At 46.1% G+C, this 12,791-nt stretch overlaps 1 protein-coding gene across 1 annotated transcript in view; it reads right to left on the bottom strand.

The window, feature by feature from the left end:
• The window catches only part of CD101 (CD101 molecule), a 35,367-nt gene extending 25,578 nt beyond the window's left edge, over positions 1-9,789 (bottom strand). Inside the window, exons 1-3 of the mRNA XM_066621282.1 lie at positions 9,717-9,789; positions 6,606-6,983; positions 238-658 (exon numbers count right to left, since the gene is read on the bottom strand). Of these exons, the coding sequence (XP_066477379.1) occupies positions 238-658; positions 6,606-6,983; positions 9,717-9,789 (872 nt within the window). The remainder of the gene's footprint in view (positions 1-237; positions 659-6,605; positions 6,984-9,716) is intronic.
• Positions 9,790-12,791: the final 3,002 nt, after the last annotated feature.

Genomic DNA, 12,791 nt, shown 5'->3' with positions numbered 1-12,791 from the left:
GTATTGTTTAAGCCATTGCTGCCCAACACTGCATATACGCACCAAATATGTACACCTGTGGACTGGGCAAAAATGAATTAATTGGGACTGCTTTGATGGTCCCTTTAGGGACAGAAAAGTGGCAAATAATTTTAAATAAATAAAGCAATTTTCTAGGAACTATGCGCAATGGCCCCTCACTCTCAGGTTGATGCTAGCCTCTTTGATATGGAAAACAACTGGTGAAATACATGGAGCTTACCCAGACTTCTGACAGTCAGCGATGCTTTGCTTGTCTGCTTCCGAGTAATATCTTTCCAAGTTTTGTCAGGATCTTGAATCCACTCCACTGCTTCACAGTACATTTCCCCTTGGTCTGCAGGCTGTATTTTGACAATCAACAATTTATACATTCTGCTGTCAATTTTATCTAGCCTGATGTCTCCTTTGGCAAACCGCTGAGTGTAGGATGATCCTGGAAGCAAGACAAAATCTCTGGACAGAGAAAGAATCATCTGGCGCTGGCTATCCCCATCTCCTTGAAGAAGGTACCAGGCAACAGAGAGATGGGTGTGTTGGACTGTTGCTGCTGATACCTCACAACTGAGTTCTAATGAATCTCCTTGATCTCGGATCAGAGTCTGTGGCTTCATGGTAGCAGAGAGTGTGTCTGGGATTACTAGATGGAAAGAAGAAACAAAACCAGGTACCTAAGATGGATAAATTGCTGACACGTAAAGAGCTACACACCTCTTGCATTAGCTGGTGAACGGTACATATCTACTGTGTACTTGTTTTGCGAAAGGTGGACATTTAGTCAGTGCTTTTTTTGTAAAAAAAAAAAGGTGCAGGAACTCACAACTTGTTAATCTTTTACTTATTTATTTTTTATTTATTTTTAAACCATTTTTTATTGGAGAAATAAAATATTTTTTACGTGCTTCCCCCTTAAAGATGAACTTACTTCTGAGTAGACATGCATAGGATTGGGCTGTCAATCTCCACATCCACTTCCCCCTAGCTACTTTTTCTACACACGGGGGAAAAATACTGTACAGGTGCACTTGTAGTGTGTAGTATGTAGTGTGGCACTACTTCGAGGAAAGGAAGCAGTGAATGGCTTACATGAGTTCCATGTAGTAAAATTACTCTAAGCAACTGTGGGAGTAAGAACAAAAAAGGAATTCTTACATGAGAGGGGTCCTTAGGTGCACACAGAAACAGCTACGTTTGCAAACAAGCGATTAAATATGGTTTAATTCGGGTATCAGAATACTCTGTGTCTTTGGGAAGGCGCTTGGCATGCAACTGTATGGTCTCTGCTGCCCTGAGCAGCTGCTGTGCATTTGCAAACAAGCGATTAAATATGGTTTAATTCGGGTATCAGAATACTCTGTGTCTTTGGGAAGGCGCTTGGCATGCAATTGTATGTTCTCTGCTGCCCTGAGCAGCTGCTGTGCATTGCTGGAGAGGAGCTGCAAACGCTGGCTGGCGGAGAGCATGCTTGCGGGGGAAGGATGAGGAGGATCTCTGGCAAGGCTGGACAGCACGTTGTACACACATAGAATCCCTTTTCACCTGCCCTTAGCATGTGAAAACGGGTGCAGATATATATCTCTGCCAGGATTAAGAGCCCAATCCTAGGTATATCTACTCTGAAGTAAGTCTCGTTCTAGTCAATGGAGCTTACTCCCAGGAAAGTGCCTAGGATTGCAGCCTAAGAGACTAATCCTATGCATGTCTACTCAGAAGTCCACTTTAGTGAATGGGGCTTGCTGTGGATAGGATGGCAGCCTCAGGGCCCAATCCTGTGCCTGTCTACTCAGAAGTCAGTCCCATTAGAGTCAATGGGTCTTCCTCCCAGGAAAGTGTGGAGAGGACTGCAGCCTCAAGGCCAAAGCCTATGGCTGTCTACTCAGAAGTCAGTCCCACTAGAGGCAGTGGGGCTTCCTCCCAGGAAGGTGTGGTGAGGACTGCAGCCTCAAGCCCTTCCTCTGCCTGTCTACTCAGGCTGCAAGGCTATGACACTTTCCCGGGAGTAAGTCCCATTGAACACAATGGAACTTACTTCTGAGTAGACATGCATAGGCTTGGGCTCTCAGGCTGCAAGGCTATGCACCCTTTCCCAGGAGCAAGCCCCATTGAGAACAATGAGACTTACTTCTGAACAGACACGCCTAGGCTCGTGCTGCAGATTGGCACGGGGGTTGCACCAGCCAGCTTCCTTCCCCTCCTCCTCTGCCAAGTCAGTACCTGGGCGTTTTGTGGGTGCCGCAGCCCATCTCCCTGGCTGGCTGGCTGGCTGGCTGTCCGTCCTCCTCCTTGGCGTCAGCGTGTGTCCCCTGCACCCTCCACCAGCTTGGAAGCTGCACAGGGAAGCAGAGCGCGGGGGAGGGGAGGCGGGCTGGGCTCAGGTGAGAACTTGGGGATGGGGGCAGGAGGGGGTTGTTGTGCGGTCAGGCAGGGGCCAAGCACCCACCCACCCTGCACCCCCCAGCACCCACCCAGCGAATGCCTCTGTTTTGCTCCCCCCCCGGAATGCCTCTGAAGGGGAGGGGCCCCTGCAAAAAGGTGCCGGAACTCCATCCCCCTACGTTCCATTAGAAAAAAAGCCCTGCATTTAGTGATTCTGAGAAACAATCCAAGACCTAGTCATTCTTTGCCATTGCAGCATAGTGGGTAGAACATTGGGCTTGGAACTGGAAGATGTTCATTCGAGTTTCCACCCATTAATAAATCACAATGGGTTTTAGGTTTGTCTGAAAAAATCTAACCCAAAGATTTTCAACCTTCCTCATCTCATGGCACACTGACAAGGCAATAAAATTGTCAAGGCACACCATCAGTTTTTTTGACAATGGACAAGGCACATCACACTGCTGGTGGGAGGCTCACATCCCCCAGTGGCCCTATTAATAAATGACACTCCCCCTAATTGTGTGGCACAACTGCGGGCCATTCACAGCACACCAATGTGCCCAGCACACTGGTTAACAATCACTGACTTAGCCTATTTCACAGGAGTCTTGTGACAGTAATAATGGGAAGACATGTATAGCGTATCTATCTCTGAGCTCTGAGAGACATGTATATCTCTGAGCTCCTTGCCAGAAATTCAGCAGGAAAATGTAACAATTAAAATGGACTCATGCAACCTTCAAGAGGCCTCCAGACATTCCACTGATGAGATGCACGTATTGTAAAGGAAGCCAGACACCAGCACCAGCGTACAGTTTCTCACCTGTTGTTCAGGCACCACAAGTATTTCCCATAACAAAACAAACCAATGGAGGGACAAAGCTTATGCGGCAGAACAGCTCAATAAAACGCAAATGAGGCCTTGTAATTTCTTTCTGTGACAGCTAAAGCATGAACAAGGTTGCTAAAGTGGTGTTAGTAATAGCATTCCTGTTGACTTCAAATAAATAATAATAATAATAATAAAACTTTATTTTTATCCCGCCCTTCTCCCCAAAGGGACCCAGGGCGGCTTACAACATATTAAAAACAAAAAAACAAAAAACAGATTAAAACATAATTTAACAGATAAAAACATTAAAACCACATTAAGAGAAACCATAAAAACAGTAATCAGATAAAAGTCAGAATAAAAAGAGCATAAAACAGCAATTCAAGGAGGAGTCACGCCTGTAAGAAACTAAAAGATGTATAAAAGAACTTACTTCTGGTCTTCAGGCCTCGCCGAAAGGTCTCGAGGGAGGAAGCCATTCTCAAGTCAAGGGGAAGGGAGTTCCATAACGTTGGTGCCACTACTGAGAAGGCCCTATTTCTTGCCGCCGCCCCACGTACCTCTTTAGGCGGCGGCACATGCAAAAAGGCCTTCTCTGATGACCTGAGAGGACGAGCCGGATTGTACGGGAGTAGGCGATCTCTAAGATAGCCTGGCCCAGAGCAGTATAGGGCTTTAAAGATCAAGACCAGCACCTTGAATTGGGCCCAGAAACAAATGGGCAGCCAATGTAGCCCCCGGAGAAGCAGACTGACAGAGTCAAACCGCCTACCTCCAGTAACCACACGGGCCGCCGCATTCTGCACTAACTGCAGTTTCCGAACCGTCTTCAGGGGCAGCCCCACATAAAGCACGTTACAATAATCTAACCTCGATGTCACCGTAGCATGGATCACCGTGGCCAGGTCTGCACGATCCAAGTACGGCCGCAGCTGGCGCACCAGCCAAAGCTGCGCAAAGGCCCCCCTGGCCACAGCCGCCACCTGGGAGTCCAGGAGCAGCTGCGAGTCCAGGTGGACCCCCAAGCTGCGGACCTGCTCCTTCAGAGGGACTGCAACCCCATTCAGAGCAAGCCGATAATCCAGCACCTGCATCGAGGATTTCCGAACCAGGAGAGCCTCTGTCTTATCTGGATTTAATTTCAGCTTGTTAGCCCCCATCCAGATCCTCACTGCTTCCAGACAGCGCTCCAGGCCCTCAACCGCCACCCTGGAGTCTGGAGGAAAGGAGAGATAGAGCTGGGTGTCATCAGCATATTGATGACACCCCACTCCAAACCCCCGGATGACCTCTCCCAGTGGTTTCATGTAGATATTAAATAGCATGGGGGACAGAATTGAACCCTGCGGCACCCCGCACTTCAAGGGCCAGGGTGTCGAACAGGCATCCCCCAGCACCACCATCTGGGACCAACCCTCCAAGTAGGAGCGGAACCACCGCAAAACGGTGCCTCCAACTCCCAACTCGGCCAATCGGCCCAGAAGGATACCATGGTCAATGCTATCGAAAGCCGCCAAGAGGTCCAGCAGGACCAACAGGGACGCACTCCCCCTGTCCAGTCCCCGGTGTAGGTCATCCACCAAGGCGACCAAGGCAGTTTCCGTCCCAAAGCCCGGCCTGAAACCAGATTGAAAAGGGTCCAGATAATCCACTTCATCCAAGGCCCTGTGGAGTTGGGCCGCCACCACCCGCTCGATTACCTTGCCCAGAAACGGGATGTTGGAGACTGGCCGGTAGTTATTCAGCACAGTAGAATCCAGGGAGGGCTTCTTCAGGAGGGGGCGAACCACCACCCGCTTCAAGGTGAGCGGCAATGTCCCCTCCACCAAAGAAGAGTTGACCACCCTCCCCGTCCACTCAGCCAGTCCACCCCGGGCCACTCTTATCAGCCAAGCCGGGCAAGGATCAAACAGGCAGGCAGACGGCCTCACACTCCAAAGGAGTCTGTCCACATCCTCAGGCTGCACAAGCTGAAAAGAATCCCACAACACTGGACAAGCAGTTGCCAAGGGGACATTGTCAGACATTGTCAATGTGGCATCCAAGTCATGACGAATACGATCGATTTTATCTGCGAAATGTTGCGCAAACCCGTCACAGCGGCTGCCCATGTATTCCTCCTGATCTACTGGAGGGGCCTGATGGAGGAGGCCCCGCACCACACGGAACAGCTCTGCCGGACGGCTATCAGCAGACGCAATGGTAGCAGAGAAGAATGACCTCTTCGCTGCTACCACCACCACGGAGTAGGCTCTGTAATGAGCTCTACTCCGTGTCCGATCGGATTCATCATGAGTTTTCTGCCACCGTCGCTCTAGACGTCTGCCCTGCCGCTTCATCATTCGCAGCTCCTCAGTAAACCAAGGAGCCGCTCCGAGTCTGCGACGTGGCAGAGGTCACTCCGGAGCAATCTCATTCACTGTCCTGGCCATTTCCCCGTTCCAGAGGTCAACCAGGGCCTCAGATGAGGCACCAGTCTTGGCAATGGGAAAATCCCCCAGAGCCCTCAGGAAACCCTCAGGATCCATTAGCCTCCGGGGGCGGACCATAGAAAACGGTCCCCCGCCTCTGCGGAGGTAGGAAGTTGCAACCAGTCTAAACCTTACCAGGAAGTGATCTGTCCATGACAACGGAGTGATCTTGATCTCCTCTACATCAAATGTTTCTGTATTGAAGGATTTTATCTATTTATTTTAAAATACTTTTTAAAAAGCAGAGGCCTGCACAACTTGTGATCACTAAGAAGAGCAAAAGCATACAGTTGTGCTAACGAAATGTGACAGCAGTTCAGTAAGCCACCTGTTTTCTTTGTTTGCCTGTTACTGCAAAATCAGTGGCATAGTTTCATACCTGGCAGACCATAATATATGGCCAGTGGGCTGCACTGAACTTGGTAGGTCACAGGCTGTACAAGTTGGGCCGCAATCCTAACCAACTTTCCAGCACTGACATCAGAGCAATGCAACTCCGAGGTAAGGGAACAAACATTGTCTTATCTTGAGGAGGGCTCCATGACTGCCCCCGACTGCAGGATGCAGCACATGCCCCATGGGCACAGCTATGTCAGTGCTGGAAAGTTAGTGAGGATGGCGCCCTTAATAAATCAGTCAGGATGGTGCAGTCGTTTGGACCTGGATGATCGAGGTTCAAATTCCTGCCATTAAGGTTCCTGAGTTATCTTGGGCTACTCAGCCTCACCTACCTCACAGGGCTGTTGTGAGAACAAAAGCAGGGGAGCAACTATGTATATCCCCCCTGAACACCTTGGAGGAAGGGCTGCATAAAAATGTGAAAAATAAAGAAAATCACAGTGATGATAGCACTTTAAAAGGATTTTCAAAAACACTTAGGATGGGTAACCCACTTCCTCTCATACCTGAAAGATTCATTTTGGCACTGTAACTCCCCAAGTAATGTCCATCTGTATTGAGCGTGGCACATTCATACTCGCCAGCGTCCTGATCCTGGAGCTCTGTGATATGCAGAAGGACAGAATCCCCTTGGATTTTCTCTATGTAAATCTTCCCACTCCTGACACGCTGGGAGTAGACAGCATAGGTGAAGGAAGGGTCAATTGTGTTGACAATCTGCAATTTCATCTGTGGGGAAGATGGTTTAAAAATGGACCACTCGAAAGTCTGCTCTTGTGGCCCCAAATAGCCACTGACATTACACCAGATGGTGATGTGGTATCCTTTTGCCCGATAAAGACGTCCTTGCTGAATGGACACCATCCTTGCTGCTGCACAGAGATCTGCATGCAAAGCATTGGAGAGCAACAGAGTTAATTAATGATGTAATAAGGTACGTTCTTTCAGAAAGAGGATCTTAGGCAAAAACGTGCTTGCAGAAGTTTGTTTAAACAACCTGCAGTGAATCAATGGTAATTGCAACATGTAGAATTCACACATCCTTGTGTTCAAAATTCTTACTAGGTATGCTTTCAAACACATTAACATGAGCACATGGGGGGATCTTTCATGTTCTGGGATCTTGTGTGATGGCCACTGACACTGCACAATGGTTCGGCAGGGAATGAAGAGGAAAACCAGGGTGAATGATGCAAACAAACCTTTATTGTGGGGATTATTTAATAGGGAAGGGGAATAAAAATAAAGACCAGAACACAAATTGACCCAGTTGATGTGAGGATAATTGAAGTTCCCCATGATTACAACCCTGTCCCTCCTTGTCACCTCCCTGATCTGTTTCCTCATTTCAAGGTCCCCTTCCGGTTTCTGGTATGGAGGACGATAGTATGGCCCCAGTATTACATCGTTCCTCTAAATATAAGAGGCCACTCTCTTGAGAAGGCTCTTCTTTGCCTGGGCATCATTTAACAGAAAATGTCTTTTGTTTGGGCTACACAGTCTCACAAAGTTTGTAGCACTTTGGGCGCAATCCTAACCAACTTTCCAGCACTGAAGTAAGGGAACAAATATTCTCTTACCTTGAGGAGGCCTCCGTGACTGCCACCAAACTACAAGACGCAGCCCATGCCCCACTGGCACAGCTAGGTCAGTGCAGGAAAGTTGGTTAGGATTTGGGCCTTTGATTCCCAAGTATTTGTCAGTAAAATTTTAGAGCAGGGGCTATAGAGCATATGTTTTGCTGGTCCCATACTCAGTCCCTGGCATTCCCAGTAGAACTGAGAAGACAGTTCATAGATCACTGGTCTAATGATATGACTTAGCATAAAGCACCTTTAGATTCCCTGGTCCCATAAGATAATGTTTTAACACTGAATAAGAGAATTGGCAATTTACCTTCCAACCCCCCCCCCCCCAAACACCACACTTAAGGTATTAACATGAAATAGATATTTTAAAACACTGGATTTCTAACAGAACTGAGTATCAATAGGAATTTTCAGTTGTACAAGAAAAAAACAGATTTCTAGCAATGATATACAATATAGAAAATCCCGCAGACCTTAATCCAAGCACATGTTCAAAAAGTGCCCCTGCCATTTTGCATATACAGTACACCCCTCCAGTGTCAAAGGGGGGAAAATCTATTTTGATATCGGTGGCCTTTTTTAAAAGGATGGAAGAAGCACCGTTCTGTTGCCCTTTACACTATTTAGGCAGACCTTTAAAAAAGACAATAAAGTCCAAGTCATTTCAGGAAAGAGTAAATAAATGGCAAATCATCTATGCAGCACTTAAAAGCAACCAGCATTGTAGAGGAAACTGTGAGGATGCTATGATCCAGATAATTAGCATGGGACAAGGAAGCCATCCTCAGATGCAGATGCTGCGCTGAAAAACAGTAGAGGTCCTGTTATTCATCCTGAAAGCGCTGAATGGAAATGAAGCGATACGATCAAATAAATGTTGCTTCTTCAAATGCTGCATGACTCACTGAGAATCCTAACTGAAAAGGCGCAACTGGAGAACAGGTTTTTCAATGGCTGTTGACCGTGAATGCAACATCCATGGACAGTATTGGATGCCTTGAATAGCAGAGGCTGGAAGTAAATCACAGAGGCATGACACCAAAGTCATATTCTCCTCGTGAGCCCCAGAGGCTTTTCACTGGTCCTTACTGAAGCCAGGCTGCTGGAGTAATATGCCTTGATCAGTTACAACAGGACAGTTCTTCTTATGACTGATAAACATGTAAACATGAAACTCACCCAAGAGCAGGAGGACCACAGCTGTCAAGCACTGAATAAGCCCCATTAGAGAAAAGAACAGGCTTCTGTCATCTGAAAGGAGCAAAAATCTCTTCTTTTTGCTGCATGCTTACAATCAACCTTCCCTAAATAGCAAAGGGGAAGTTGTCTGTTGCCTTGCGTTGCGGTCTTGTTGTCTTGTGTTGCGGTTTCTCTGTTTCACTGAAAAACCAGACTAAAACATGCAATATTTCTCAGAAAGACACAAAAGAGATGACGTATTTAGAAACTCATCCTATGCAATATATGTTGTCTAAACTTTATGATCATCGTGCCAAGCCGGATAGGGGCTTACAGGCAGGACATAAAGGTGATAGGTATTCCTTCTCTGAACATACAGAATTTTGTAATCCATGTTACGCAGATTCTAAAAGTGGCAGTGCCATTTAATTATGGTTTTCAGAGACAGTGTATCAGATTACAGAGGCTGGTGGCAAACAAGATGATTTTTTTATAATTGCAAATGACCTTTTATCAACTGCTGTAGGAGGATTTCCTACTACAGGTATGGGGTTGGGCTAGATGACCTTGTGGGTCCCTTTCAACACTGCTTTTAAGTGCCAACACCACATGAGTATCTGTGAAGAATTTTTAAATGATTCTTGTACAGCAGCAGATAAGCCCTAGGGATAGAGCCAAGATAATTACACCCAAGTTTACCTGGCTCTGAGTGCTTCTTTATTCCCACTCATGTAGAAGCTGACTGCTATTTTGAAATGCTTCAGTAAATACACACATCTCACTTAGACCTTGGTGTGCATGTGCTGGTTGAATACAGGACCACTTTCAGGATGCATGAATTTAACATACTGCTCTTGCTTAGACTTTGGCACAGACTGGATTCTGGGGTCTTGTCAATGAAAATTTCTGGGAAGCTGTCCATTCCTGTTCTCTTTCTCTCATATAGGAAACAGCCATTCCCCACAGATTCCTTTAACAACTGAAGGAGCATTAATGGAGAAGTGGAGAGCCTGTCCTATAGTATCTATTACCTCATTAGACTTCACATTCCTGAAATAGGATTTTGATTCAATTAACTTTTATGGCCATGCCTTATAAACTCTTCAACTGGGTTCTTACTTGATAAGCTTTGGGACTCCTGCTAAAGGAATGGAGGCACTGCAGCATAGAGCTCGCCAGTACTTAACATTAACTCACAAAAAATATTAATGAAGAAAGCTAATCTTACAAGCTGAAACCATCTCCCCTCCCCCCACCCGTCTATGTTCAGCGGAGGGTTAAAAATGCAGAAGGCTGCCATGGATGGTGTGACACCTGAATTTTTAAGCTGGGGTAACAGGGTTGAATTTGCAATCATGGACAGTCATCTTATGGGTCCCTGGGAATTGAATGCTGCTTTCTCATTAGTTTAATCGGCACATGCAGAATGCTGTTCTCCCCCTTCTCTCTCTGTGGCAGTTTCCTGCCTGCCTAAATTGCTTCTGGTTACCAGTCACGCTTACTGGCTCAAAATGAACATACTGAATTGGGATGTAGACTCTGAGTTCTATTACACTTTCCACCCTCTGATTAAGTGCACAGTGTTGTTTGAATTAAATTTTATTCCTTTATTTCAAACATTTTCTAAGACATTTACAAAGTGGCCTACACAAAAACAACAAATTTAATTTAAAATAACTAAGAACAAATTCTTATTCTCAAAGATTAAAGAGCACTAAAACAAGCATTTCTAAAAGACCTTCACCTTCAGAAACTGGGTAAGAGACTTCAAATGGGAGTGCAGAGAACAGACCATGCCCATCATGTCAAGAAAGAACAAAAATCATGACTACCACTCATAGGTAGAGCAAACTGCTAGATACAGAATGACACAGTTAATGTCACATCCTGTTTTAAATCTTTAAAAAGTGTCCTACCCACAGCCATTTCTTTACTATTTTACCAGAGCAAAGCTTGACCAGAATGCATTTATCAGTTCCATGCTTTGTCCCAGAACTGGAAGATCTTTAGCACTTTAGAGTACTCAAGTTTTGGAAGAAATGACAGCATGAGAGCTGTGACACCCAAAACATAAGTACATACATTCAGCAAGTGTATAAATGTGGGAGTGTAAATTGTGTAAAGTGTATAAATGTGTAGGGGGAGATTTTGCTTTGTTTAAAGGCCTGTGGGTTGCTGTCTCCTACTATCATAGTTCCTGTTTGATTTCTTTTCCTGTCTTGTTTTTGGCCTCTGTAACAATGGCTGCAGTCTGGCATCTCGACCCCAGTGTTGGAGGAAATTAAAAGTAGTTTCCTCTTTGGGGGGGAAGCAGAGTAGCTTCAGCAGCAGATCCCCCCTTTGGGTATCACCCCAGGGAACCTTCCTCACCCAGCTTGACCCCTTCTGGACAGCATCCTGCCCCCTCTGGACAGCAGATGGAGTTGCAACTCCAACACCCAGCACCCATGACAGTGACATCACAACATCATGTGACAAAGTGATATCATTTTCAGGTTTGCCCAGAGAAGGAGGAATCCCTAGTTTTGGAAGAAGTTTTGGAAGAGACTGCTTCACAATCTCGCTGCAGTTCCCTATTCCTTCTCTCCTGTGGGGGCTCCCCCTTCAAGTGGCGCCTCCATAGGAGAAGGAACAGAGAACAGCAGACAGATCGTGAAGCGGCTTTCACAAACAGTTCCTCGAGGAAGTCACGGCAGAGGAGGGCGGTGCTGGGGGAAATAAAAAATTGCACCCCACCTGGCACAGTGCCTTGGGGAGATGCCCCTCAGGCTCTTCCCTTGTTAAAACTCTGGCTACAGTTCTCACTCTTTGTTCCAAGTAAAGTTCTTAACTAAAGTCACTTCTGCTGCACATGGGTCAGCTTTAGGCTGCAATCCTAACCACACTTTCCTGAGAGTAAGCCCCATTGAACAAAACAGGACTTACTTCTGAGTAGACCTGGTTAGGACTGTGCCCTTAATCACTCAGCTCTGCTAACAAACAGATTCAATCCCTTCTTGGGTACGACATTTGCCTATGCAGGCAAACACTGTAAGTGTGGTTAGTTGGAGCTGTGGAGCAGGGAAAGGTTTGCTTGCTCACTCCCAGTTCCATAATCATCTGCTCCTGTATGACCACTATAGTTGACCCTTTGTTTTGGTGGGGAGGGTAAATACCTACGGCACCTCAAATTTACATTAGGACTCTCCATGTCAGGAACAGAGACACCATCCCTGCTGGGGACACCACACCCTATGGCGGTTTTACAAAAAGTCCCAAATATGCAGATTCAAATGATATAATTAAAATCAGTTCTACTTTGGCCAAGCAGTCACAAGGGTCCCATACTCTAGTGATGGATTTACCATCTGTCAGTCAATGTTCAGTGATTGAGCTTTACGTCTTGAACTAAACTGCATAATGAATACAGGATTTCCAACAGTCAAACCTCAAATTAATAATCTAGTATGACTCCATCATATATTTGTATGGTGCTTTAGGGACAAGAGCAAATGACAGTTTCCTCTGCTGAGGCTCATACAATCCAAAGTTGTATTTATACCTCTGGCATTTCTAAGATGCTGCAATGAGCTTTGTGATGTTTGCAGTCACTTGTAAAGCATTACTGTGAGGAGTTTGCCATGATTGTGAGGAGGAATTGCCATGATTCACAAGTGGGGTTTTGCCTCCCCCCTTTTTATTTTTGTCTTTTTCCCCCCCTCCTTTTGAGAGCATAGGCAGTTATAAAATGAAAAGTGAACTTTTTAAAATGTTCAATAAAACTTTGGTAATGTACTATTTTACTATTCAGGAACTCAGAGCACAAATCCATTGCATTCCCCCACCCCCGCTGATGTAGGATTTGGCAGTCGTAGCTGTAGTTGAATCCACTTCCTTCCTGGATCCAATTTGCTCACCCCACCCCATTGCCACCCCATTCTGCCT

Source organism: Tiliqua scincoides, chromosome 3 (genome assembly GCF_035046505.1).
Source record: "Tiliqua scincoides isolate rTilSci1 chromosome 3, rTilSci1.hap2, whole genome shotgun sequence".
Classification (NCBI taxonomy): domain Eukaryota; kingdom Metazoa; phylum Chordata; class Lepidosauria; order Squamata; family Scincidae; genus Tiliqua; species Tiliqua scincoides.
Note: the sequence above shows the minus strand (reverse complement) of the source record. Positions and strands in the feature narration are given on the sequence as shown.